At 43.8% G+C, this 27,544-nt stretch overlaps 1 protein-coding gene across 1 annotated transcript in view; it reads right to left on the bottom strand.

The window, feature by feature from the left end:
- Positions 1–27,544, bottom strand: part of COG5 (component of oligomeric golgi complex 5) — a 1,436,183-nt gene that overhangs the window by 1,175,653 nt on the left and 232,986 nt on the right. Inside the window, exon 6 of the mRNA XM_085654126.1 lies at positions 4,545–4,665. Within this exon, the coding sequence (XP_085510252.1) occupies positions 4,545–4,665 (121 nt within the window). The remainder of the gene's footprint in view (positions 1–4,544; positions 4,666–27,544) is intronic.

Raw genomic sequence — 27,544 nt, 5'->3', positions numbered from 1 at the left:
TCGGATCGCACACTTATTATGTAGTTACTCAAAAAGAACTCCGGCTGTATATGAAATTGCAGCTAATGCACAGACATTCATCCCAATTCCTAGCATTCTCTGGAAAAGGACCACTGAGCTCAACCAAAAACAGTTTTCTGTAATTTAGGCCTTTCTTTAAAATGTGTTTCATAAAAGTTGCTACTTATTTTTATTTTCAAAGAGCAATCCATTTTATTTATACTTCCCACTATTAACATTTTCAACAAACAGGGTCCAATGTTTCCTTACATGCTTGTTGTCTCTCCAATCATGTTGGGGGTTCAGAGCAAAGGTGCTGCATCCCTCCATGCTCTGTCAGCCTTGGTACCCATCTGTCACTCAACCAGCATATAGCATGTCTATGCTCACAATAATATTGTCTTAACTCCATCTTGTCTGCACTACTCTAATACTCTCGCTTACCTCTTCCCTCCCTAACTACACATGCTCCCTTTCTTCTCTTCCCTCCCTAAGTACATCTGCTATTTTCCTTCTCCCTCCCATCCAGGCCAGTACAATGCAGTCAGACGCAGCACCGTTGCAGATCCACTGAGACTGCTATGGAAAAGGGAAAATCTCTGAATTAGACTGCTCTTCCCTCTTTAAAAACGCAGCCCGGCAACTGAAGACTCACTACTTTTGCCCACTCTGAACTTGTTGGGACGAGAGGGAAAGGTAGTAGGAAATAGGAAAGGTGATTGGAGGAGGAGTATGCCTGAGGGACAAGAGGTGATAGAGGCCTTGAAAAACCAATGAAACACAACAAGAAATTTAACAATCTGCAAAAAAATCCATATTTCATTAGTAATTACAAGACAAGGTTGTTTCGGTCTTCTTTGGACCATGCCTCATATTAAATTTGCGTTGGTTGAAATATAACAATATTTATCTCTCAACAGCTAAATCCATAATACCCGTCAGCCATCAATAAACGAATTCTGTACCAAACGAAGAGCAGGGAAAACAGACATGCAGCAGTGAAGGAAGACAGCAATGACAAATTGCTCTCTTACCAAGGAGTTGCTGACCTAAAGGAGTCAGGATAATGGGCCATTGTAAAAACCAATGCTGAATGTCGGTTTACCAGTACAGAACTTCAACAGAAATATTTTGGTTACATTTATCTACAGTGGTTGCACACGTCTACTGGTTCAGTAAAAATACCACAGAACACCAAAAGAGATGTCGAGGACTGAGCAGTTGACATAGTTAACTTTAAAGGAGAGGCGATTTAAATTCAGGGAAGAACATCAACCAGCAAAGCCAGATTCAGAAGTCTTGGTTCACATCACATGCATCCAAACACCGGACCTAACTCGGAGACACAGACTCCGATTTAAAAATGAACTACTACCAACAAGGTGCCAAGAAATGGTTCCTCTTGCTTGAAGAACTGTTATATCTTCCCATCCTGGTTACTCAATCAATGCGAGTCTTTTCAAGTTCATGCTTTGTGTGCAATAAATGTGCTTTGACCTAAGTACCTACTGGCTGCAATCATATTTTCTTGTTTATTCTGCGACCTGTGCTACCTCTGACATTTCTGTACCCTGTGTTGCTTTTTCGACCATGAATTTCCTTCTTTGGCTTGGCCTTTTTCCATCATTACCTAGTTCTTAGGACAGCCAGAGTCCTAGAGTACTGTAATAAGCAGATCTCAAACCTCTTCTTTGGACATTACAAATGTGCTTCCCCATGTTACCGGGTTGGATGAAGGCAGCAGTGGAGCATTTTATGATCCGCAGTATTGAAAGTAACCAAAATATCTAGTAGAATCAGAAATCTGAGGGATCGCTGGGCTTTAGTTGTAGAATACTATTTCATACATGAATAGGCTAGTTTTGTTTTGTGTGAAATCCTTGATGGAGCATTGCAGAATTTTAGGGATCCACCAGAGACCAAGTACTTAAGTGAGTCACAACGGTTTGGATCTGCTGTGTCTATGGTGATGGGGTGTTATACCAAGGAGCATTTTAGAGCCACTGAGATGACTCCTATCTTGAGGGAACATTTTATTAAGGGTGTTATATAGTTAGCCAGTGGTTTCAGCAGGTGCAAAGAAAGCTGATCATGAGTGAACTAGGGCGTGAACTGGGTCTGTGCCTTTTTAGCAGTAGAATAATTTCTGTAGGATTGGCTGGGATGAAAAGGAAAGAGTTGTACGCTCCTGGAGGTGTGCCATGCCGTATAGTCAAGGGCTGCACGGTTGGTAATGGCAATGCCTAATTTTTAAAAACTTTAAATAAAAAATAAAAAAAACGGACTGTAAACAAATAAAGAGTCAAAGGCTGCAACTCCTTTGATTATGCTGGGAATAAATCGTTGTATTACCTTTAAGAAGAAACTTGGGCAGTGGTTGGTGTCTATTAATTTACTGTAAACTATTATGTGTAGGTTTCACAGATTGCTTTATGATGAGTGGTATGCTCATGCTTGAAGCGGAGTGTGGAGATGGTGTCATGGATCCTGCATTAGCTGGTTTACATTTTTTGCAATCTGTTTTTAGTCCATTTTGTGTGCTATTCAGCCAGGATTTCTGAAGAGGTCTGTATTTTACTTTCTGGCGAGGTTTACATTTATTCACTGTCTATGAGATGAACTTGGAACTGTGAATCTACTAGCTCTTAGACCTATTGTACGGTTTCTTCCTGCCTGTTCTACCAAATCTTTGCCTTCTCTTGCTATATGCACTGAATTTATTTTACTTTTATCACTGCAATCTACTTTCTCTCTGACCTTCTCCCTCTCTTTCAACAATCTAAAAAACGAATTACCATACTTTTATCTTCATCTTTAACACCAGGTATTCTACCTTTACAAATATTTTTAATAAGTGTTAAATTGGTGGACTGCATCCACACAATCTGTTTCAATCTAACCCCAAACCTCCATCTCCAGAGTTTGGTTCAGTTTTAAAGTGCACCAACACCTCTATGGTCGATTGCCATGACAAGAAAGTAATCAAATAAAAAAAATAAGGTAAACATGTTTAAGCGTAGGAGGGTATTTCACTCCTTTTCCTAGCACTGGTCTTTTATCCACAACTCTGTTCATCTGGCTCTTTACTCGGATGTCTGCCCAGGCCACTCCAATAAAACTCACCTCTTCTAAGTCTTAAATCACTAACACCAAGCTCGGCATACTCAGCTAGCAGCTAAAATGGCCTCAATTAATTGATTTATCCTCAATTATTGACACGGGTGATCACCCTACTTGTTCAATTTTGTCTCTTGAGATTTCTGGCACTGGTTTGAGGTGGGTTTGATCCTCTTTCCACACACTGCTTTTCTGTATCCTGGAAAGTTATTTCTGTTCTTATAATAATGCTCGACGCACTCCACTAAGGATCAGTTTTTGGCTAGATGGTCTTTTCTACATATACCACCACTCCACTCACTTCAGTCATCGCATTATTTGCTTCACTCTAATTTTTATAGTGAGAGCAGCCCAATCGGTCTTTCATTTGCTTCTTTTTCAGATTTCATCCACCTAGATCGATGCTCATTTATTAGGTTTAAAGACAGAAATATTTTCTCTTCTACATCACAACACATGCATTCTACCTGAACCCAGTCTGCTTTCTGCGGTCTTGGTGGTCTTATCCCACTCCAGTTGGCAATCTTGACTTTTTTATGACAAGCATCTCCTGTTCCATTGTATCCAGTTGTTTACCATCAAAGAAACTCATCTTTGTTCACTTTCTTTTCCACTAAACCTTTAACAGACTCATTCTCTTTTAACCTAACTACTGTGACTCACAACAATTTACACTTTTTGCTAATATTCTCCATTCTTTTTCAGCTACTCTTAATTCCTCTCTTTATAATGCTTATCTTTATAATGCGTATCTTACTCCTCCTCTTGGTTTGCTCCATATTATTTTAGTTCATTCCAATGTCTTTTATTCTATATTATGTATATATGCATACAGCAAACTGCAGCTTTTTAGCTACCATTTCATCGTCTAAGTCAACACTTTAATTCATGCCTGCTTCTCTTGGGCAGTTAATCTCCTCACCCACCTTGCATTGTATATTAATCACAGTGCTCACTCCATGCTTTTAAATTAGAAATCTCTTGATCTTCTGTATGCCATGCTCTCCGATTCCTCATCTTTGAAGTCTGTCTCAAAATTCACTAACTCTCAAAAACTATTTTCCTGACCTACCCTCTATAATTTTATTTTACTCATTTGTAAATGTTATGAGCCCAGAGTGCTAATTTTTGCACAAATTATTAAATGCTGTCCTACATCTTGGATAAGAACTTCGAAAGAAATTTTTTTAAAAATAAAGAGAATTTAAAACAAACTTGGTCACCCTGCCAAATTCATAATACTCTGAGCTGAGCAAGCCCACTTATTGATAGAATGGCAAACAAATGCAAAGAAAAGTGCAAGCATCAATATAATAAACGGCTCCACCGAGCCACACGGTCGATGCAGAGCTAAGGTGTTCCTACTGGAACAGAGAGCCATTCACACAATAAATACAGAATGCAGGATTATGGAGCAGTGAATTTACCAAGCTCGTTGAGACTTTGAGCAGCCTTCGTTATCTCTCGGCTCCCACCTTGAAGCTGTCCTTGAAGTCTCTTGCTGAGATACAAGATACGTATTATTCTACGTAGCAGGTCGCAGGCAGCCTGGGAAGAAAAATGAGCATTAATATTCATTCGGGAGGCATCCCACAGAGTTCATAGATGCACAGCGAGCCTTACAATTGCAGTTGAGTCATAACAAACATGCATCTGTTAACTACATCATATTTATGAGCCTTTTCATTCTTAAAAGAAAAATAACCTCACCAGAAAAGAAACTGATAACATTTCTCAAGAACATAATACATTTAACATAAGACGACTGACTACCGATCCGTTCATTTTATACAGCAGGATAGTAAGTAGGATGAAACTGGAAAATGACATTCTCGGCAATTCCGCTATGCTCGTCTTTGGTCTTTCACAATTATCTGTGTACTTCCTGTACCAGCAGTCTGGATCGAACAAATCTCTAAGACGTTCTTTTAAAACAGTTTTGGAGCAGTCAGTTTGCCAGCACCACGCCTCCTACGTGGGCCTCACACCTTACCCATGTTATGTTCTGTTATTGTTGTTATTGGTGATATAACGCGCACGGCTACTCAGAAGAGTGTCCCGGCGTGACCAGCAGAAAGAACAGAAAAGGAGAAGAAGAATAGGCTAATGAAATAAAAAGGTTTTAGGTTGTTTTCTGAACAAAGCGCCACATCTGCCACAAATACCCAAAGCCAGCTCCTACATCTTTAGTTTTCCCAGCATGCAAGGTTGTGGCATAGCTTACGCTAACTGAGGGGTCTGCTCAGAGGGGGATTATAAAGGAGGATCAGCAAGAATGTGAAAATCAGCATAAAGGTACCTTTTCCGTACTCTCTTCTCTTACGCCCACTGCTTCACAACAGGTAAACAATATGATTTCAACCCCTTTACTGCTACAAGGGGGTAGATCAAGCCTCATACTAACAATCTCCAGAGAACTGCATGGCAAGGTGTTATATATGTCTAGAACAGACCAGAGCGCAATGCTTGCAGAAAGTATGCGCAGAGGCCATGTTGCTGTCCTACCCTGTCTGCAACAGAGATGTGCCATTGAGAGGCCACCAAGCAGCACATGCTCAAACTGCACCAGCATAAAGTCTCTAAAGAGCTTGAACTCTACCACTGTGGTAAACCTTGGATTGTCACCTGGCAAGAGTACATCAGGGGTCTGACAACTTAGTCAAAATTCTGTGTAGTGGGTGGTAGGGGTGGGTAATATCATACCAGGGTGTGGTAAAAAAACCTTTCTTGAGGCATAACATATATAATTGGTGTTTACTGCACTGAAGTTTGACCTTTTTCCAGTAATTTCCACTTATAAATGTTGCCAAGTTTTTGTTGGCCAAATCTGTAAGGTGAAAAGTGTAGAAGTGTGATATTTAACACACTAACCGGAATTCCGCAGGGATTGGAATTTACCTGACAATTCTGAATCAAGGTCTTAGTTATCAAAATGTAACCTAAGTAACAGAAACTCTAAAGGGCTTTGCCTTTCCAAGGAAAAGTAAAAGTTCTGGAGACATTGTTTAAGTTAGTGATTTTTTTCACTGGTTTACAAGTTAGTTCAGCCTTCAGAAAATTTGGGCTAGTCTAATTATTTGATGGATACGTTCAGAATGACTGAAGGAACACCTCGAAAGACAACCTTTGTCCTTGTGAAAAATAACTGGGCTCTTCAAATGAATGTCCTTTAAGCTTGCAAATGTTCCTGGTGGAGGAGATCTACACCAAGGTGGGATTGAGAAAGTATATTAATTAATATGAAAATGAATTAGCTTAGTGGCTGAATGTGCAAAGATAAATGAAAAACGTAATGTTAAAATTACACACATTTGAAATGTGCTGATTTGCAATAAGCAGCCAAAGTTTCACATTTAAGCCATAGAAAAACTGAGAAGCAAGCTTTCCTTAACTAGAAGCAAACCTAATGAAATGTGCACGTGAATCAGAAGCGTGACCCTAAAGTGACATGCTTAGAAATGTTCGTCATGACTGCAGGTGTCAGTTTAACAAATGTATTACTTTAAAAGCAACATTTTATTCATAGATGTCAAGCACTTCCTATTTTCCCATGTCTCATTGAACATTTAAATAGATTAACTTGTATATTATAGACAATAATTCTTGTTCACATTAAATGGAATGCATTACCGAATTGTGATTTTGTCTTTTAGTTAGTACTTCATTGTTCTCGCAGTGAAACAAAATTGAGATTTAGGTCGACTTGCGCTAAAATGCCTATGGGAACTAAGCCTTATATTTAAAGAATCCAACTACGCAAGACTGTCTGTAGCTAACCTTGCAGTAAAGTTTCCCAAGAGGCATGTATTTTCAAGGGAAAGGATGAGCTGAAACTGCTTACCAAAGAACGCTGCCACCCTATTGGTCCATGGAGGAAGAAGCCTGATACAATGTTTTTAACACATTTTCCTGACTTTTATATTAGTGCATGTTCCTAAGTAGATGAAACGCTTTTTAACTTTTCCCTTGCTGGACAGAAGACGGCTGTGGCTACTCCTACTAATGTTATCTTTTTGCCTCACCTTTACCATTTGTTCTCTGACAGATTGCTACTACAACTGTTTGCCGATTTATTTGGATTTGAGACTTGTCTGAGTCTTATGAACTACTGTTTATGGGAAGTTCTGCTGTTCTAATTTGGCTTTGAAGCTTTATGCTCATCTGATCTCACTCTTTTCAGTTTGATTCTGAGCTCTTCATGAGTTTGACAAATCTAAAACTCGGATTTTGATCTTTAGAATAGGGACTTATTGCTTTATGGAACAAGCTTAATGCAATTTTTGACGTATTACTCTAACCATTCTTTTTAATGAGATTTCTGTAAATTATATGATTTATGGACTAATAGAAATAAAGACAAAACAAGCAGAAGAGCTTTTACTAATCCCTTAAATGAGAATAAAAGTTTTGAAAACTTATCAAACTCTCATCATTGACTGAACTTAAAGTGTTGATGCGATTTAGATTTGTTAAGTTGGATCTTGCTCCTTGACTCCCAATACAATATTCAAAGATCCATCATGCGAAGAACGAAGAATGGAGCATGGAAACGGAGCTTAAGTCTGAAAGGGATGGCTGCGCTATCGGGATTATTCCAAGTAATATTATATTGGAGAAGGCTACTGGCTCAAATTACATCTGGGTAAGGCGAGGAGGAATAATATGAGAAACAATATTAAAAATGTGTCACACAACTTCATTCAGGTTCTGAACTTTTACAAGAATCAACCGTATCACTTGCCCAGCCAAAAATTAGATGCACTACACAAAGTCATTTAGAGAAGTCTTTAAAATGTTAAGAGGGTTTAAACTCCTCTCCAAGAGACGCAGGGGAAATCTTAGCCACCTCCTTTCATACAGCTTACTGGTTCAATTATTTAAAATAACATTTTATTTGTGTTCTTTGTTGCATTGTGATATCCCTAAATAAGCATATTTATGGTTTAAAGTTCAGTAGAGTTAAAGAGGGTCCTCTGCAAAAGGAGCAGCAGTTTCAAAACATACCGTAAGGACTATTAATATTAATCTGCGTTCAGAGAATTTGTCAGTTTCTGAAGAGCCTGATGAACTAGAAAAGTATTGCATGGATACAAGAAGTCATTAGACCCTGCAGTCTCTCGAGCCACCCCTCAACATTTTGAAAAGTGTTCCACTGCCGATTCAGGAAGATAATGCTCTCTAGAAGAGGAAGTAGAGTGCTGAAGAGGTCCTATAAATCAAGTTTCTGGGAAGTAATGACAGATGAGACGATGTCAAGCTGATCATTTTTGGAAAGCAAAGAAAATACATAGTAAGATTCATAGCATATTACTCTTCAATTATGTCAGGTACCCAGTGATCTGCAGTGATTTACAACAAATCATGGTAAAAGGACAACAGTCTTCCGCCTACCAAGAATACAGGCCCCAAGATCTTTTGAATTGCAAAGAGGGGGTCACCCTAAGTTCTCAGAAGAATTTTCATTTGTACCACATGAAGAAAAATTTGATTTAGGTTCCGACTGAAACATTTGCTATACTTTGTTGTTATGAAACAGTTCCAAATTCTCATCTTTTCTGTCTGAGATCCAGAAAAGAAATACTTCTGCATCATTGGGAATGATAAAATGAGCACACTTGCCCATGTTTTCTAGTTTTTTAAAGTTTATAAGCAGGCATAACTAAAGCTGCATTACACTGTTCGAGTGCAAGGCAGAAGTACTATTAATTTTGTTTGCCTTGCCCTTTCCATACCTTACCTATAAGACTTGCAACCATGTTCAAAAATAAATTATGGCTATCAAGGAACCAGATAATTTCTTTTAACTATGGTCACAGTAAGCACAACAGATTGCACAGAATTGTTATCCAAGGCTACAAACGGCTGATCGCCAGGTGTTGTGTAGTTAGAGTAGGTTTAGATGTATAGGATTCAGAACAGGACTAATCCAAAAAGTAGTGGACTGATCTGGAACTGCAGGAAACAATCTTGGGGAAAATCCAGAAATCCATTTCAGAAGATGTTAATCATTTTAAGGCTTTAGACATTACTGAATGTGGAGCTTCCATTTACTGTCAGAATCAAAAGAATCAATTTTTAAGTTCACATTCTGCTGTTCTGACAGAAAAGAACAAAGTGGTTCTCTTCCACTGGGGTAAGCTTCTCTGAAGAAGCTGTGCCATTCTAGGAGCATAAATAAGAAAAGAAAAGAAACTGGCAAAGGAATTTCTCACCTGATCTGCCAACTATAGTGGGGCAGAAAATATCAGTTGCAGGATTGCCTTTGTGTTTTTCCTTACTAGAGCAGCCAAAAGATCAGGCTGCAAACCTTCATCTGAACACTATACATTGTTGAAGTAGCAATGTCATACCTACCCGGACGTGGCCAAGGAGGTAACAGAGGAGCTAAAGGAGTCCTACTGAACGTAAGCTAAAATGCTAAACATTTTAGGCAACTTTAAAAATGCAAGGAAACAAGTGTCGGACCAAAGTTAAGTGATGAAGGCAGCGTACCCTGGTAAAAAACTAATGGAGTTAAATGTGGGGAGCTTAAATCTTCAAGTGAGAAATCCAGGAGTAAAGAAGGTCCAGATTCTCTTCTTAATGAGCAGAAACGTTAGTTTGATGAAAAAAACAAAATAATATATCTTATCAAACTCTTTAAAGGTAGAAAAGTTTAAATCTTCTGTAAAACATTTGAATTCTCAATGATTTGAAAGTATTTCTCACTAGCGGACTATCAGGGCAAATGCCAGTTTATGAATTCAAACCAATTTATAAAGTTATTGGTACCAACCCCATTACTGATTTGTTCCTCTTCTCTCACCTTTCTTTTATGGTCTCAGCTATAGACAGCATTAGCAGTCTTTTGGCAAGACCTAATGCTTCCCAAAACACATTCTTAGACATAGGCTCTGGGTCAGCCATTTGCTCATAACTGCATGGCATTGTTGTCTATCTTAGTTGTCTGCCCTTGATTCAATGGCTTTCCTTCCAATTCTTCTGTTAGTTAAATTTTGGAGCATTTGTGTTTCCTTTGCTCTTTCTCTTTTTTCTAGCCGACCCCACCTGCTCTCTTCACCTCTTCATCCAATGCTCCCCAAACTTCTTTTTATCCCTTTCCCCATCCTGCTCTCTGCTTTACATCATTTTATTTTATATGAGGATCCAACAGCGGCTCCAGGTACAGACCATAGGACACTTCCCATAGACACATGCTTCGTACCCACACATCTTCCCACATCGGCACTGCCACTTACAGAAATGTTGTATGGGTCATGCATTGAGACATAGCTTTAATGGCACAATGTACAATTGGTACGATGTTTGTCTTTGAGGCAATTGCTAACTATGTACTGTAATAGGCAAGAAATGCCAATAAAATGATTAAAAAAATATATATGAGGATCCAACAGGGCCACTTGCCTCCTTTTCTGCACTTTGCATATGCCTCGGTTTTTCACTTTTTAAACATTTTGTTTTCCCGGTCCAATATGGCTATCCACCATGTTACAACAGTAATTTAAAAACGACCACCATATGTCACGATGCACGCAAGTGCATCAATGGCCACCTTGGAATGTGTTTTTCAGAAAACCCATTTTCAGGTTGCAAGGAATTTATGTGAAAGTGTCTTGGTGCATTTTAGAGCTGAACCTATATGCTTTGACAATGCTGATTATTTTTCTTTTAATTGCAAGAGAGTTTTCTGATGGAAGCTGATTAATCTCACATAGTTACTTTAGGAATTACCAATGCCAAAGCACTTGAGCCATGCACCAATGTCCTGGTACCGGATCTGTAGGGAGTCAAGCTCAACCTCCAAAGGAAGGGATTTACGCAACGACCTATCAACATCTTTGTGTGATTTGGCTCCGGGAGCATAATCTACTCCATGATGCTCCAAATCTGTTTGTTAGAGATCTGAGTAAGAGGTAATACTTGTTCTTACCTTCCAGGACAGATCAAAAATAAGAAAGGTAGTCAAATACTACTTAACTCCCAGAACTGAGCCTCCACTGGTACCAGTCTCATCTTGAAGATTAATAGAAGACCTCTCTCCTTAGTGACTCTGGATAAATTCCATTACAGAAAACAGCAGAAGTAATCAGACACCAGTTCCCCGACTCAAAACTTAAGCTTTTTGCCAGTAGCTGTCGAGAATTGTTTTGTCTGGTAGCAATCATGAACAGAATGAGCAGGTAATGTAAAAATCAAATACAATTTAAAAGAACCAATAACACAAGCAAACATGTGGCTGCCTGGTAGGTTAGTCCAAAAAACAAGATGCACCACTTGAAAAGAAGGAAGACTATGAAAAGTCAAACACTTTGTTCAGCTGCAAAAAAGATAAGAACTATGTGCCAGCTGCTGACAAAGGGAAACGTGCAGAAGTCAATGCTATGAGGGACACTTTTCCCAGGGGGATTATAGGGCTGGGGAGCAAGGGGGGTGGGCTACAAAAGTATTAACAACGTATTCCAGTTCTGCCTGCCAGTGTAGGCAATTACCAATTAGCTTAGATGAGGAGAGAGCAGAACATAGCAAAGGGAAATAAATTAACTAGATCATTACTACAAGAGTTTAATGAACCCCATAATATCAATGGACCGTGCAAATACCTATTTACTGGTATATGATATCCTGCTGCAAGTGGTTATGTCCATTGTTCATCAGACCGGTTACAAATTTTACAGATGTGCAGAGAACATACTGTTTGCCACATCGGCTAAATGCATTCGATTAGATACTTTCAGATGAACCAACTGTTGTTAAGGATACCGTTGCATTAGCGGTTTATGGTGTTCAGAAAAAAATTGAATGAACAACAGGACAAATATTTTATCACGTTTAATTTGCCTACCCATTTTCATCACAACAACCTTGTATCACTGTGAGGTTTCAAAATATTATCACATTTAGATTATTAACTAAAATCTCTGCCCTAATTTTCTCTGTGCAACCTTCTCCACCCAATGGAACATCTTAACAATCCCCAAGTGAGAGACATGTGCACCTCAAATTCTTAAACGAAAAGTCAACACATACTCTTCAAGTTATCCTCATTCTTGGCAAAGCTTCTCAAGCATCAATGACTCTACATTGACCCTTGAAAATTCAAGGCTTGTACCAATGCTTTAGGCTCCGAAACACAAGCATATCGAGGTGTCCCTACTCAAGGACAGCAGGTATCCTTTTAATTGAACTGGACTTAGTTTTCTGTAGTTACCTCAGCTTATAGGCAGACCAAAGTCAGAAAGTGAGATATGCCAATATTTTCCATATTAAAATATTTTATCATTACTGACTCACTACTACCAGGTTGGTCGGTTGCTGAAAAAATGACTGCCCTTTTTGTCAGAGTGTTCCAAAAAAAAACTGTATTCCAAGCATTAATAGCTTCAAAATTGGATTATGAAAATGCTCTCTACCTAGGTCTCCCAGAGAATCTCCTTGGCAGACTTCAGTTGGTACAGAACTCGGCAGCCCAGATGCTTCTCAAACTTTCCCTGAGAACACATGTCCATCTTATCTGAAGGCCCTCCATTGGCTTCCCCTAAAAAAGAAACTTGATGGAATCCATGGTCTTGGTATCCAAAGCTCTGCATGGCTCAGGAGCCAGCAATCTGAGTGAGAGGATTCATGAGCACGTCCCACCCAGAACCCCAAGGTCTTCTTCGGAACAATTGGCTAGAGTTCCTAAATTTTGTTGGCTCAGAACAGGCGGTAGATCCTTCTCCTATCTTGGTCCAGTTACATGGAACAAGCTCCCTTTGGAGTTAAGTACTACCTCCGATCTTCCCCATGTTCAAGAAAAACTTAAAAAGACATGGCTCTTTCAACAATCTGCAAAGGCCACACTCTGTAGGCACTGTTATGTCTTTTAGCACCAGGACACTCTGAGTAGGTGCACACTTTATAAAACTCATTAACATAACATCCGCTCATTTGACTTCCTGAAATTCATTTCATGAATATTAGCATGAGACTGCACTGTAACTTGAACCAGGGCCACAGATTAAATGTGCGGTGGTTGACAAGGGTGTACTTGGAACTGTCATGAATAGGCTTCCAAAGATTCCCTCAGGGGATGGGCTTTTTACAGTGGGAAGATAGGCAGTGTACATGATTTGCGCAGAATAATTTGCATTGTGGTTTTTACCAATTCTGTGTGTCTACTTAATACTAAATGGAACCAGCTGGTGTGCTGTAAGCTTCTGGAAGTTTTATTTAACAACTAACAGCTCAAGGTCTAGGGCTGACCAAGAGAGAAAAATCTTCAGCTTTTACCTCATGCCATATGCTGAGAGTACTAGTCGCTATCACTTCTGTCAGCTGCAGCGTTTTATTTTATTCACAGTATGCTGCAGAGGTTGGATACATGACTTGGACAAAATTCAGGCCAATAACATTTTTTAAAATAGCCAAAGGACCAACATAAGTGTCTGTTTAGTAGCGCATTTACCACACTGAAGCACCCAACTTACAGCTGATAAAGTGAAAATGCAGAGCTCTCTATTCCCTTGTAGGCCACTATAATCCAGATTTCATAGCACATGTGTGAATTAGCTATTGAGTCTCTGGCAGGGGAGGAGGGATAGTCACATGAGAATTTATGAAAGATACCAACGCTTGAGAACGGATTTCTTCTCCAGCACTGGATGTTTCAAACATTCACAAGCTTGATGGTAACATGCAGTAAATCTTTCCTCTCGAAGAGATACCAGGCTAGTCTCCCTTCTTGGTCTTTGCAAAATAAGGCTGACAAATGTCACAGCAAGGGATCTTAAGCTTTGGATGTAAGCAATATACACATTTAACAATAGGGTAATGAGTGTAGATCTTTCATTGTGCATTAAAGGACAAACGTTTGAGCAGTGATCTTGTCTCCTTGTCTATGATGACAGACTAACTTTTACCCAGGGACCGAAAAAAGTCAAGCAAGCGCTGACACAACTAAGGCAGGAACAGGCAGGAGGACAATGGAGTTGAATAAAAGGTGAAAATACGGAGGAATGTAGCTAATACGGCAAGATATAGCGGAGGCCTTTCCGATGACTACATCACATACAATATATGGTAGAAATCTTGGCTATGATGGTACCCTATGGAAAGCTCAGCACTTTGACTCCATTGGCTAAAGTCTGGGTGTTTACAATGAGGTGTGTGCTACGAAACACTAGTTGGGTGAATAATCAATTCTAGCACAGTTTATTACTAATTTAAAAGTATCAGGGATTTCCAACTTGACAATGGGGAATGATTCAAGTATTCAGTTGGATGATGTTTGCATATAGGTAGTACTGTATTCTTCCTAGTGTATATAAGAATAGCCAGCAGCAACATACAGATGATAAACAGCAGTGGTGAGAGCAAGCTTACCACAACTGATGTGCCTGGCCATTGTCCTGAACAGTGGATGAAGGGTAAGGTTGCACCCAATGGTTTGTTGGTGGACTTTATTGACTTGAGGGTCAATATTTCGAAGTGGATTTCTTTGAGTCTGGTGAGGAGCAAAGTGGTCAATGGTGTTGAAGAGCGCTGACTAGGGCCCTGACATATTTATTATCCACCATCCTGTGAAAGACACAGAGGTCACCACAAGCTCCGGCCAGCCCTAAAACCTTCCTGAAAAGAGTGCAGTATATTAGTCTCAACAGATGCTTGCAGCTGGGCAAAAAGTATTTTTTCCAAACTTTTGTAGAGAGACAGTAACAGCAAGATTAGATTAAAATTAATGGATTCATATGGAGTGAGGGAGTGTTTTTTTCCATAGATTGAACAATGAAGATTTCCAAAGAAGACAAGAATAAAACATACAGGGTCAGAGAAGAGCAAGGATTTTGCATTTTTCTAGCCAGGCATATATTGGAAGAAGAGTCAGATAGCTCTGTAAACTGTATATAGCCTCAATCAGATCTGCTAGGGGGACTGCCTTGAAGTGGGTCAATTTATATTAGCTCAAGCTGACTGAAACAGACACGCTAGGACAGGAAATGACACATTGTTTGATCTGAAGTCTAATTTGGTTGATCCGAGAGAAAAGAAATGTGGACTGGCTTATTGCAGAGGTCCTCTACATGCTCAAAAGCGTTTACCACGATAGAGTAGGCCGAAGATCCTTAATCATTTAGAAGAGTTGTTTTTGCAAGATTAGGAGCCGGGGCATTTTCTTGCCAAATGTGTTGCGTATATATCACTAAGAGCACAGACCACTATTGTTTGGACTCATATGTATAGTTACATCTGTACTTCTTTCTAACCTGCAAGTTTTTATTTTCAGTTAAAAACTTGAATAGCATTTGGACTTTGCCCCTGAGATCAATGTACCCTGAGACAACTGTACAACTCAACTGTTAAAATTGCATCAAGCAGTTTGATGAAGCTATTGGTTAGCTAACTGCAAACTGGTTGACTTGTAGATGGTGTGCACTACGGAATATTTCTTTACTTGACTACTATTCTTATTATATATTCTGCTAGACAAAATATTTTGTACCAAGGGATTGCATACAAATGTAATGCAAACCGAGTAGCTTTGTAGAACAGTCTTCGATCATAGCCCACTTATGATGGGGAAACTGCATAATAGACAATATCGAACAGGAAACTCCATGCCTTTGCATTTGAAGAGCCAATGTTTAGAGGCACAATAAGAACAGTTGCACCATTATCTTGAAAAATATAAACATACAGCATCTAGTACACTAGTGGAATGGGATTATTTGAGGTAGTGATTAGAGAACACTGCATTAAATCATCATATGGTAAAGTAACGGTCAAGAATTAGAGCCAACAGAAAGAAGGTTTCAAGAGTTGGAGAGGGTGATTACACTTTTAGATGAAGAGAAAACTGAAATAACCAAAAATCAGAGAAAAAGTGCGCAACTATTTAAACAGTTAGGATGACAAGACTAAATTGTTCTATCCATTGCTTGTAAGTACGTTTATTAGGTAACTGTTAATAAAAATCATTACAATGTACATGAAGCTTAAAACATTCCATAGAGTTCAATTGAAGTTTCATATCCAGGAGCAAGACCTAACATTGTACATAAATGGATGTAAAAATTACTACGTTGTTTCCAGTCAATCAAAATTCATAAAAGCATTATATCCCACAATGTTCAAACAGTACGAAATGTCGCTAAAGTGCATCAATGAAAACGTTCCTATTTAAAATTGTCTTTAGACTTGTAGTATAAAAGATCACTAAAGTGCATTAAGAATCATATCACTACTAAATCCATGAAGAACTCAAGGCCCTTAAAGCATAGATATTTCATATTGTTCAAACTGTACGAAGTATCACTAAAGTGTTTCAAAACGGTCATTGGCCAAGTAGTTTATAATATCACTAGAGTGCATCAATAATTATATGGCTACTAAAACAACTTTGCTATTTTCGTGATACTTTCTATCAAGTAAATATGGACAATGTGGTAGGGTAGCACTGCACGTTGTCCTTAAGCCTCGCACCCAGTCCGCAACGACCATCGCCGAGCTCGTCGCACCCCACGCCATCCACTCTACGGACTACATTCTACTCAGGGACCGGAACTTCACTTCGACAACTGCAGCCACCCCGACTCCACCACTCTTCTTGACAACCTCGGACTGAAGCAGCTCGTCAACACGCCCACTCACATAGCTGGACACACCCTCGACCCCATCTTCGCAGGGGGGGGGGGGACAAACATCCGCTTCAGCCACACCACCCCGCCCCTCTGGACGGACCACCACTGCGTTCACTTCACCTTCAACACCACCACCGCACCCAAGCGTGCCCACCACGACAACTGGAGCAAGGTTGCAGAGGAACACCACCCTCCTCCAAGACCCCCCCAGCGCCACGACTGACACCAACTCCGCATCCAAAGGATTTCACCGCTGCTGCATCAACAAGCTCGCACCCCTCCACCAACCCGCCAAACAACGTCCTCTGAAGGCCGGCTTGTTCACCACAGAACTACAAGAAGCCAGGCGCTCCTGCAGACGGCTAGAGAAAACCTGGCGAAACCAGAAAACCATGGAAGCACAGAACAACCACAGGGGAGCCCTGAAGGAATACCACCAGCGCATAAGACACCAAACGGACCTTAATCAGGGACAAAGTCCAGACCAATACCAAAGAACTGTTCAACGTCATACAGCATTTCACCAAACCCCCCCGCGAAGCTACGAACGTCACACCTTCCCAGGAACTCTGCAACAAGCTGAGCTCCTACTTCCATCTGAAGATCAAGGTCCTCTACGACAACTTCAGTGAACAGATGCCGGACACAACCCCCCTCCCCACCCCCACCGATAAGTCAACTGTCATGACGTGGAATCCCGCCACTGTCTAACACATCACCGCGACCATGAAGAAAACCCACTCAGGAGCCCTGACGGACCTCTGCCCACCGCACATATTCCACAGGGCCTCTGCCGCCATCGCACATGAACTAGGACGGACCATCAACGCCTCCTTCAGATCCGGCATCTTCCCAGATGACTGGAAGCGGGAGGGGGTTAAAGCGCTCCTCAAGAAACCCACAGCCGACCCAACGGACCTGAAAAACTACCGTCCCATCTCTCTTTTTCCCTTCGCGGCCAAAGTCACCGAAAGACTCGTAAATGCTCAGCTGACCACCTTCATCAAAGAGAACTCCATCCTAGACACCTCCCAGTCTGGTTTCCGCTGCAACCACAGCGCCGAGACCGCCCTCCTCGCTGCCACTGATGACATCCGCATGCTACACGACCAGGGACACACTGCGGCCCTCATCCTTCTAGACCTCACTGCAGCCTTTGACACCGACTCACATCGCACGCTCGCAGCCAGACTTCACGACCTGGGGATACAACGAGCCGTCCTCGACTGGATCCAATCTTTTCTCTCCGGCAGAACCCAGAGGATCAGACTCCCTCCCTTCCTCTCCGAACCCACTGTCATCAACTGCGGAGTACCCCAAGGATCCTCGCTCAGTCCCACGCTCTTCAACATCTACATGGCCCCTCTCGCCGCCATCGTCAGACAGCATGGGCTCAGCATAGTATCCTACACTGACGACACCCAGCTCATCCTCTCACTCACAAAGAATCCCGAAGACACCAGACTCCGCTTCCAGGAAGGAATGAAGGACGTCGCAGCCTGGATGAAAGACAGCTGCTTGAAGCTCAACTCAGAGAAAACAGCGGTCCTCATCCTCGGACCCTGCACCTCCATCTGCGACACCTGGTGGCCCTCCGCCCTCAGGAGTTCACCCACCCCTACAGACCACGCATGGAACCTCAACATGATCCTCGACTCCTTCCTCTCCATGAACCGCCAGATCTACGCTCTCACTTCCACTAGTTTCAACTGCCTGCGCATCCTCCGCAAGACCTTCAAATGGATCCCCTCTGATTGCAGAAGGACCGTCACCCACGAGCTCATAACCAGGAGACTGGACTATGGCAACGCCCTCTATACCGGAATTAATAGAACTCTTCTACACAAACTCCAAACCATTCATAACACCGCAGCCAGTCTCATACTCGGTACGCCGCGTCACGAACACACGACCCAACACCTATGAGACCTCCACTGGCTCCCCGTCGAGAAGAGTAACCTTCAAACTCCTCACCCACGCCTACAAATCCCTCCACAAAATTGGATCCAAATACCTCAACGAGAGGGTCTCCTTCCACGTACCCAAGAGGAACCTCCGCTCCACCATCCTCGCCCTGGCAGAGGTCCCCTGCAACCGCAGAAACAGAGCAGGCGGGAGAGCGTTCTCCTACATCGCAGCCAAGACCTGGAACAAGCTCCCTGTGAACATCAGATGCTCCCCGACCCTGCACACTTTCTGGAAAGACCTCAAGACCTTGAGACCCTCACGGGTGAGTAGCGCGCTTTCCAAACTCCCGATTGATTGAACTTGTTCAGCGCTGTATGCAAAACCATGACTAGAGTTTTTTCATTTGTCTCCTGTGTCCTTGCATCACTTTTTATATTGTATTTGGGGTGCACCGAGGTGTTTGTCACCGGTGTTCTCACTGGTTTTTACTTCATATTCATTGCTTCGTTTTATTGTTGTGGGTTCACCAAACCGGTTAGCAGGTTTTACAAATGTGCCTTCATATTCATTTTTAAATTAATTTTAGACTTTTGCGTTATTTCCAGTTTTTTACTTTCTATGCATTAACATTGGCAGAACTGCTCCAGAGTTACTCCAGAATCTGTAGTACCTCTTACCCCAAAACAGCTGTCAGCCTGCTACAAGGCACCTCACCCACCATTTGTACCCCTTGTCAGACCACACTAGTGGTCAGAAAGACATGCTGTAGTGGACAACTTGAAGGTGAACAAGGAAGCCGAGTCTTTAACCAGTGTCAGGTTGACACACCATTAAAAATCTTGGGTGTGGGCCATTTGGAAACCACTATGGCTTCAATGCCACATGCTTTTCTTGCCAAGCTTACTTCAAGAGATAAGACAGGAGAGTATTGTTTCTTTACTACTACCCTGGATCCACTGTCTCCTCCATCCTTAAGGCAAGTGATGGTATTCCCTATTGCAGCCTGCCACCCATGGTACTCCGTCATCCTCTATGTGTATTATCACTACCAGACACTGGGCAGGTAAGGGGGAGGGGCTGCAAAAACATAAGGCATTGAAGTTATGGCACTACCTGTTTAGATTATTGGTGACAGGTAATGATCTATGCAGAGACATGTAGTGCACGTCTCGTCACCCAAAACTCGCAACTTTCTTTTCCCATTTAGGTGAGGTTTTTTTTGTTTTATTTTCTGTACTTTCTCCACATATGTGTAAGCAACCTTAAGGCTTCTATTTTTGACTCGGTCTTGCTTTTTTTTTTCTTTTTAATTTCTCTTTCGCTTCTTTTTTCATCCCACACCTATCCACTGGTTCTTCTAAGACGAACCCAGTTCTCTTTAATAATAATAATAATTACTTGTACAAAAAGTGGGGTCAAACACAAACGCATCCAACCTGGCAAAAACCCGGCTATGCTACCCAGGTCCTGTGCCTACCAGCTCACGAGTCCTACTTGTTAAATATATGGAGAGTCCTTCCTGCGTGCTACTGGCTGGACGCTCAACGGGGAGTCTTCCTGTTCACTCTGCCATATTTTTCCCCAAAATGTTGTATATTTCTCAGACGTCACGATTCTGTACTTCAATATTTTCCTTTAAAACCATCCAATAAGTGTCTAGTGTCTTTTGTGACTCAATAGTAATTTGCAGTGGTGTCTTACATGTTAATTTAATTTTTGCTGTAGCCTCAAACTTGAAGGTTTTGTAAGTATCATGAGCTGGGAAAGAGGTCTGCTAGCCAAATGAAGAAGGGTGGCCACAACTGTGTGACTTTAATATTTGGCATGCCAGGCCATCCAACGCCTGCAATGCTTACCTGGCTGCCTGCTTGGTGGCTTCTTTTGTTGGTGGCCCTGCTGGGGTAGCACTCAGTCCCCCAATGTACTCCCTGACAGTGGAGGAGGGGCAAGGCGCTGATGCTACAAAAGCGCCAAGGGACTCCCGCAGTGCAGGACCCTCATACTGGGCCGTCAGAGGCCTGCAACGCTTACTTCCCTGCCTTCTTGGTGGTTTCTTTTGTTTGCAGCCCTACTGGGGAGGGACAGCAGTGGAGGGGCCAGGAGCTGACAATACAAAAGCACCAAGGAACTCCTGCAGTGCAGGACGCACCTGGGCAAAGCACAGGCCAATGGCTGGCCTTCCCGTGCCCGTCAGAGCCCAGAGGAGGCACAGCTGGTCCACCCCTCTTGGTCTGTTGGCCTTCCACGCTTGAGGTACGAGTTGGAACTCGTTTGTAGCAGAGGAGAGAGCTTTCATGAGGTTTCACTATGGGCAAGAGGAAACTGGGAGGTTGACCGAACACTGCAACCATGCCCCTCCTCACTCAATAGAATTATTCAACAACCTATGACTGCTATTAGTAATGAAATAGGCCAAACTGAAAGGAGGCTTTCCCCTACAGCAGTGGCTGGGCAGTGCACTAAAAACAAACCTCTTATTCCTCCTTGCTCTTCTGCCCTATGAGTGTGCACCTCAGAACTTTCACCTCTGGTCCCTCCTGCGCCAAATATAGAAGCACTTCCCCCCGGTCCCCCTGGCTTTGAGCTCAAGTTCTCCTGATAGTCCACCACCGTGGATGGCGACCAAAAGCTCCAAACGTTTAACGAGACATAAGAAAAGCAAGAAGGCCATCCAGGATACTCAGTCACTGCTGCATCCTGCCATAACAGAAGTAGCTGACTCAATCCTCATACCAAAAGGGAATGAGGCGGATAAGGACGATCAGGACAGAGGTGGGTCAAGGACTCTGGCGATTGAGGATTTGGCCAAAATTACAGCGCATCTGAGGGCTGAACTTCTTTTTTTTCTCCCGAATGGATGCCATAGACCGTGCATTGTTTGACCTTAAAAACTTGAGGGAGATACTGGAAAGGGACTCTTGTACCACAACCATGGCGGTGGAAGGGCCGGCCTCACAGTTTACAACACCTTAATTCTTCTGGGTACATTCCCTGTTGTTTGCCCACCCCCATTTCAATACCCTAACCAAATTCCTCAGGCATTGGCCTAAATACTCATGCTAATCCACTCACCTAGGGGGCAATGTAGTAGGTAGCAGCAATGCTCAACCTGAGGAGCAGCCCATTATCACACCATAAGGCCGCAGAATTTGAGAAAATGCTGAAGGGGGGCAGGGTTAGTCCAATTTTAAAAACAGACAGTAATAAGTCTACCTCTCGCCTCCTGCCCATATGTAATTATCCTTGCAGGAGTTCCTGGTATGAGTAAGGGCCAAAATAAGACCCACGAGGAGCTGCTTCATAAAACTGTGAACTGTTTAGGTTGTCCCAGAAATTACCCATCCACTTGGGCCAACAGTATTTTGCTGACCAGGAGGGTGGGTAGGATTGGCACCAGGCTGGTGGATCGGCAAGGGGATTGTATTATTGCCAATTTTAGTTTACTTCACTTGGCCAAAAGTCTGCTTTTTGGCCATATGAGTACTAAGCTTGAACCAAGTAACATTGTATTATTACCACTGGGTTACGTCTGTAAACCAGACCCTGAGTAGTTTGGGTTCCAGCTCGAGCCAACAACCAACCAAGGAGAAGGCTGTCAGTAAGCCCATTAGCAAAAAATATTAGAGGTGTTAGCTCAGTTGGGATTCCATGTATAATCAGTTTAAAGTCTTAGCAAAGAAAGATTAACTAAATATGGGGGAGTCCGGCTCTCCTTATGCGGATGGCCAGTGACAGTGTGAGCTGGAAAGAAGCCAACACAAAAGAGGTTTCTAGGGACAATTGATTCTTATGAGGATGCATAGGAATAACTTAGGAGTACTCTGCTGGAATGTAGCACTGATAAGATCTTTACAGGCTGATGTTCAGTGGTTTGAGTTTTGTAAGTCATTTGGGATAATATGCTACCACGAGACTTGGGATGTGGACGGGGACCTCTTTCATTGATAGGTTCACAGCATTTAGGACCAATGCAACACTCTCACTAGAGAGCGAAGGGAGGTCTGCCGACTTTTGTGAGCTTGGGGTTAGATTGCGACATGGAGCAAATTCCATTTGATTCAGGATTCATCCTGGTTGTTGTATCTTTCCCGCTTACGGTCAGGGTATTGGTAATTAACATCTATAACTCACCCTCATAAGAGGTCTTGTTGGAAGCCGAGCTAAGAAAATACTGGGAATTAATCCTACTTGCTTGGTCTCTTGTGCCTATAATGCTGCTAGCAATGGACTTTCATACACACACTTGTTCCTTGTGTAGTCCTAATAGGGAAAAATAAGATTACTGTGAGGACTCAGAGCCTGTCCATTTTAGTCATTCCTGCCAGGGAGATATTCTAAATCTCATGCTATCCAAATTTAACCTGATCAACCTCTTGACTGACCAGGAGTTCCCCGTTCCAGCACCTACATTTAAGGGTAGAGGCATTAATAGCACTATATTGAATTGAATTTATTTATTTATTAACTGTACAATTGCCTGATGGTGCATTGAATTGCTGTTTAAAGGGGGGGCATGCGTTCCGGGGTACAGCTGGAGAACTAGAGGACACAAGTGGTCATTAGGCAGTGTTCAAATGTGCGCACGCTGGTCAGATAAAGTAGGCCGGTTAGGGAGCGCGACACGGCAGGCATTGACGGTGTCGGGGGCACCTGGGGAGCGGCTGACAAGTTTTTTTTTTCGACAGGAGTGGGTGGGGGGGAGCGGGCGGTTGATGTTAAGTTTTATGTAATGATTTAAGAAGAAAACTTTGTAGTCCCTAATAGGGAACAGACTAAAAGACATGCTGAAGATAAGCTGCACTTTTTGTCAGAGATGTCAATTTACTGTATCAGCGTACGGTGATGCCCAACCCCCGGGATGTGGGATAAACTGTGCAGAAAGGAAACAGCCGGCCTCCGGGTTGTAGGCGAGTGAGGATGTATGTTTCATTAAAAAAAAAAAAAAAAAAAAAATCAACAAAAAAAAAAAAAACTGTACAATTAATTAAAATCATTACAGTGAAAGCCCTTAAGACAAGCATTTGCAATGCAATAGATCTCGCATTACAGAAAGTTTGAGCTATTGGCGTTGCATGAATAGCTCAAACTTTTTTGATTTTTTAATCTTGTTTTTAATTTTGCTATATGTTTTTTTTTTTTTTTTTTTTTGAAAAGATTTTATTGTGCATAAAAGGGTTACAAACACGGGCCTACAACCACCAGGGCCGGCCGCTAGTAGTCAAAGTGTTCCAGCATATCAGAAAACAATGGCTAGCCCACAGGGGCTCCGCACTATCACAGTAAATCAGACTGCACATAAAGGAAATCAGAATACACACTTAGTATAAAGAACAACAAAAAAGGAAAAATACAAAAATACAACAAACAAGGCGAAACGACTTATGAAGGGCGGCGAACACCAGCCGGGGGAGTCAACACCCAACCACCCGAGGGCGGTCAATAAAAGAAGACCTGAGAGGGAGGGGGGGGGGGCAACGAGAGAACCAAATCTGTACTCCGAAGTACGAGATGCACAAGGAACCCTCAAGGATCAGGGGGACGAGGCAACCCCGGACATATCTACCAAAGGGGGAGCACAGATAGACCCACGATACGCGTTCCACTGCCCCCAAATTTTACCCCAAGCCCCCGGTTTACCACGGGCCACATACACCGTTTTCTCCCTGAACATGCACCAGTCCATGTTTTCCTTCCAGACGGACACGGTGGGAGGCCGCTGGGAACCCCAAAGCTGCGCAATATCTCTCTTTGCAATCATGTTCCCCAAGGCCGCCCACCGAGCCTGAGCCGCATTGCAGTCATTGGGCTCCCATACATTCAGCACACAACGACGCACCTCCGGCAGCAGAGCGACCCCGGTGACTCGTCTCATAATATCATGCACCCGGCGCCAGTATTCCGCCACCTCGCGGCATTCCCATAGGATATGGAGAAAAGTAGCACTGAGCCCGCAGCCACGCTTACAGAGTCCGTCGTCTGAAAACCCCATCGAAACCAGGCGGGGGCCCGTCACATATACACGATGGAGAATCTTAAGCTGGACCAGGCGGAGACGGGCCGGGATGGCCACCTCCTTAGGGGATGACAGTGCAGTCTGTCAGTCCTCATCGTCCAGCTCCACCCCATCTCCCGTCCATGCCTCCCGAAGACGCACCAAGAGGTCAGCCCGATTGTTTATCAGTTTTTTGTATATCAGGGAAATAGTACTGTCGGGGACGTGACCGTCGAGTATGCGGTCCTCGAGAGGCGAAGAAGAAGGGACCGTGGTCCCCTCCCCAAAGACCGAAAGCAGGGCGTGCCGAACCTGTGCATAACGGAAGAACTCTCTGTCACTAAGCTCATACTCGCGCTGAAGCGCCGCGAAGGATTTAACCGCACCTTTAACCCACAGGTCCCCCACTCTGCTGATGCCGATTGCATCCCAGCGCTCGAAGCCTTTCGTTGTCCAGAGGTTTCCCAAGTGGTCTGAGTCGAATAGGGGAGTGGCGCACGTTAAACGCTCACCCCAGCCCATCGCAACGTTAGCCGCCTTCCATACACGGACCGCAATCCTGGTAGGGCCCGTAAGGGCCCTACCAGCAGACCGCGAGTAAAGCGCTCTGTTATAATTACCGCCGGGGAGCAGGAATTTATCCATCTCATATGCCGGGTTCGAACCAGGAGCGTACGTAGCATGGTTAATGGCAGACAGCTGGGAGGCCCAATAGTACCGTCTAATATCAGGAAGCGCGATGCCCCCGTCATACCAGGAAAGAGTCAGCTTGGCCAACGCGATACGCGATCGCCCGTCCCAAACCAGTCTCCTCTGCAAACTCTCCACCTCCCTAAAGTAGGCCGCAGGAATGACATCGAAGAAGTTCTGGAGTGCATAAAGGAATCTGGGAAGGGACATCATTTTAAACAGCGCCGCGCGACCAAGCGGAGACAAGGGCAGCTTACACCACCGAGCCGTATCTGCCCTCAAACGCCGGAGTGGAGACAGGAGATTCTGCTCATAGCGGACCGCTGGATCCAACGAAACGTACACCCCCAGGTATTTGAAGCCGGACTGAGATATTTGGAGCGGAAGCCGAGGCGGCAAGAGAGGAGAACCACCAGAGATAGGATACACACAAGATTTGGACCAGTTGATTATCAGACCCGAGTTTTTCCCGAAGGAAGTAAGGACATCAAAGAGAACATTGAGCGACTTCCGCGGTGAGGTGAGATACAAGAGAATATCATCCGCGTACAATGAAACCCGATCCTCGAAGCCCGGGGCCCACCGGAGCCCTCTAATCGAGGGCTCCCAACGGAGCCAGGCAGCGAGCGGCTCCAGGGCGAGAGCGAAGAGCAGCGGGGACAACGGGCACCCCTGCCTAGTTCCCCTCCCGAGAGCGAAAGGCCGAGAAACCCGCCCATTGACAACCACCTGAGCCATTGGTCCAGCATAAAGGAGCTTCACCCAGCCAAGGAACCCCTCCCCAAACCCAATCTTCGCCAAGACGGCCCAAAGAAATGGCCATTCAATGGTATCAAAGGCCATCGTGGCGTCTAGGGAAACCATTATGGCCGGTTCAGCCAAGTACTCAGCCCTAGCAAGGACGCCGTGCAAACGCCGTAAGTTAAGAGCGGTATTACGATGTGGGATGAAGCCACATTGATCCGGATGTATCAAGTCACATATAACGCTCAGCAAGCGATTAGCGAGGACCTTAGCAAGGATTTTGGGTTCGGCATTCAGCAGGGAAATAGGCCTATAGGAGGCACAGCGGTCACGTGGCTTACCCTCCTTGGGAATCACTACTATAGTAGCCAGACGCTGGTCGTCAGGAAGGGAACCCCTCTCGAGCGATTCCTGAAACATATGACGGAGGAAAGGCGCGATTTTATCCGGGCGCAACTTATATAGTTCAATCGGCAGGCCGTTGGGGCCCATAGCCTTGCCCGAGCGGAGGGAGCGAATCGCAGTAGCAATCTCTTCGACAGACAAAGGGGCATCCATCAGCTCGCGGTCATCGACGGATAAGCCGGGCAGGGCAATATCCCGAAGCAGAAGACGAGAGTCGTCCTCATCTCTATCGGACACCGGGGAGTACACTGCACGGAGGTGGTCAGCAAAACACTCAACAATCTCACCAGGCTCAGTCACACACACTCCATCCGACACCCGAAGCTCCGGGACCACACGATTCACTCTCTCCTTCTTATCCAACCAGGCAATCAGCTTACCCGCCTTGTCTCCGGCGTCATACAACCTGCCCTGCTGCTCCCTATATATAGTCTTGGCAGCATCAGTGACGAGAGACTTATATTCAAACTGCTTCAGGCTGAGGGCATGCAGCCCATCCGGGGTGACACCCGCCTCCAAGGCTGCCTCCAGCCCCGATATTTCAGTCTCCAGCGTCACAACCGCCTCTCTTGACCCTCTTGGCCTCCACTATCTGGGACAGGGCATGCCCACGGAGCACTGCTTTGAAAGCTTCCCACAGGGACACCGAGGACAATACCGACCCCTCATTCTCAGAAAAATATTGATCAATCGACTTAATCAGGCTATCACGGATCTTGGGGTCTCGCAGGTACCAAGGGTTAATAGGAGCGATCCGCCCAGCGGACCGCGACCAGGTGTCAAAAAGCAACCACAGTGGGGAATGATCAGAAATACCCCTGGCCAGGTGTTTGACCTCTTGAATCCGAGTAGCCTGGGCCGCGGGCATAAGGAAATAATCCAGTCTGGAGAGACTCCCATGGGCCCCAGAGTGAAAGGTGTACTGACACTGTGCCGGATGCATTAACCTCCAACAGTCCACCAGACCGAAGGTCTCCAGGAGCCCGCCCAGCCACGCCTGGGCAGCAGGGAGGGCCCTGGGCGGATGACGGTCCAGGTCACCCGAGACAACCGAATTAAAGTCCCCACCCAT

This window comes from Triturus cristatus, chromosome 4_1 (genome assembly GCF_964204655.1).
Source record: "Triturus cristatus chromosome 4_1, aTriCri1.1, whole genome shotgun sequence".
Lineage (NCBI taxonomy): Eukaryota > Metazoa > Chordata > Amphibia > Caudata > Salamandridae > Triturus > Triturus cristatus.
The sequence above is the reverse complement of the archived record's forward strand: the minus strand, read 5'-3'. Positions and strand labels throughout refer to the sequence as shown.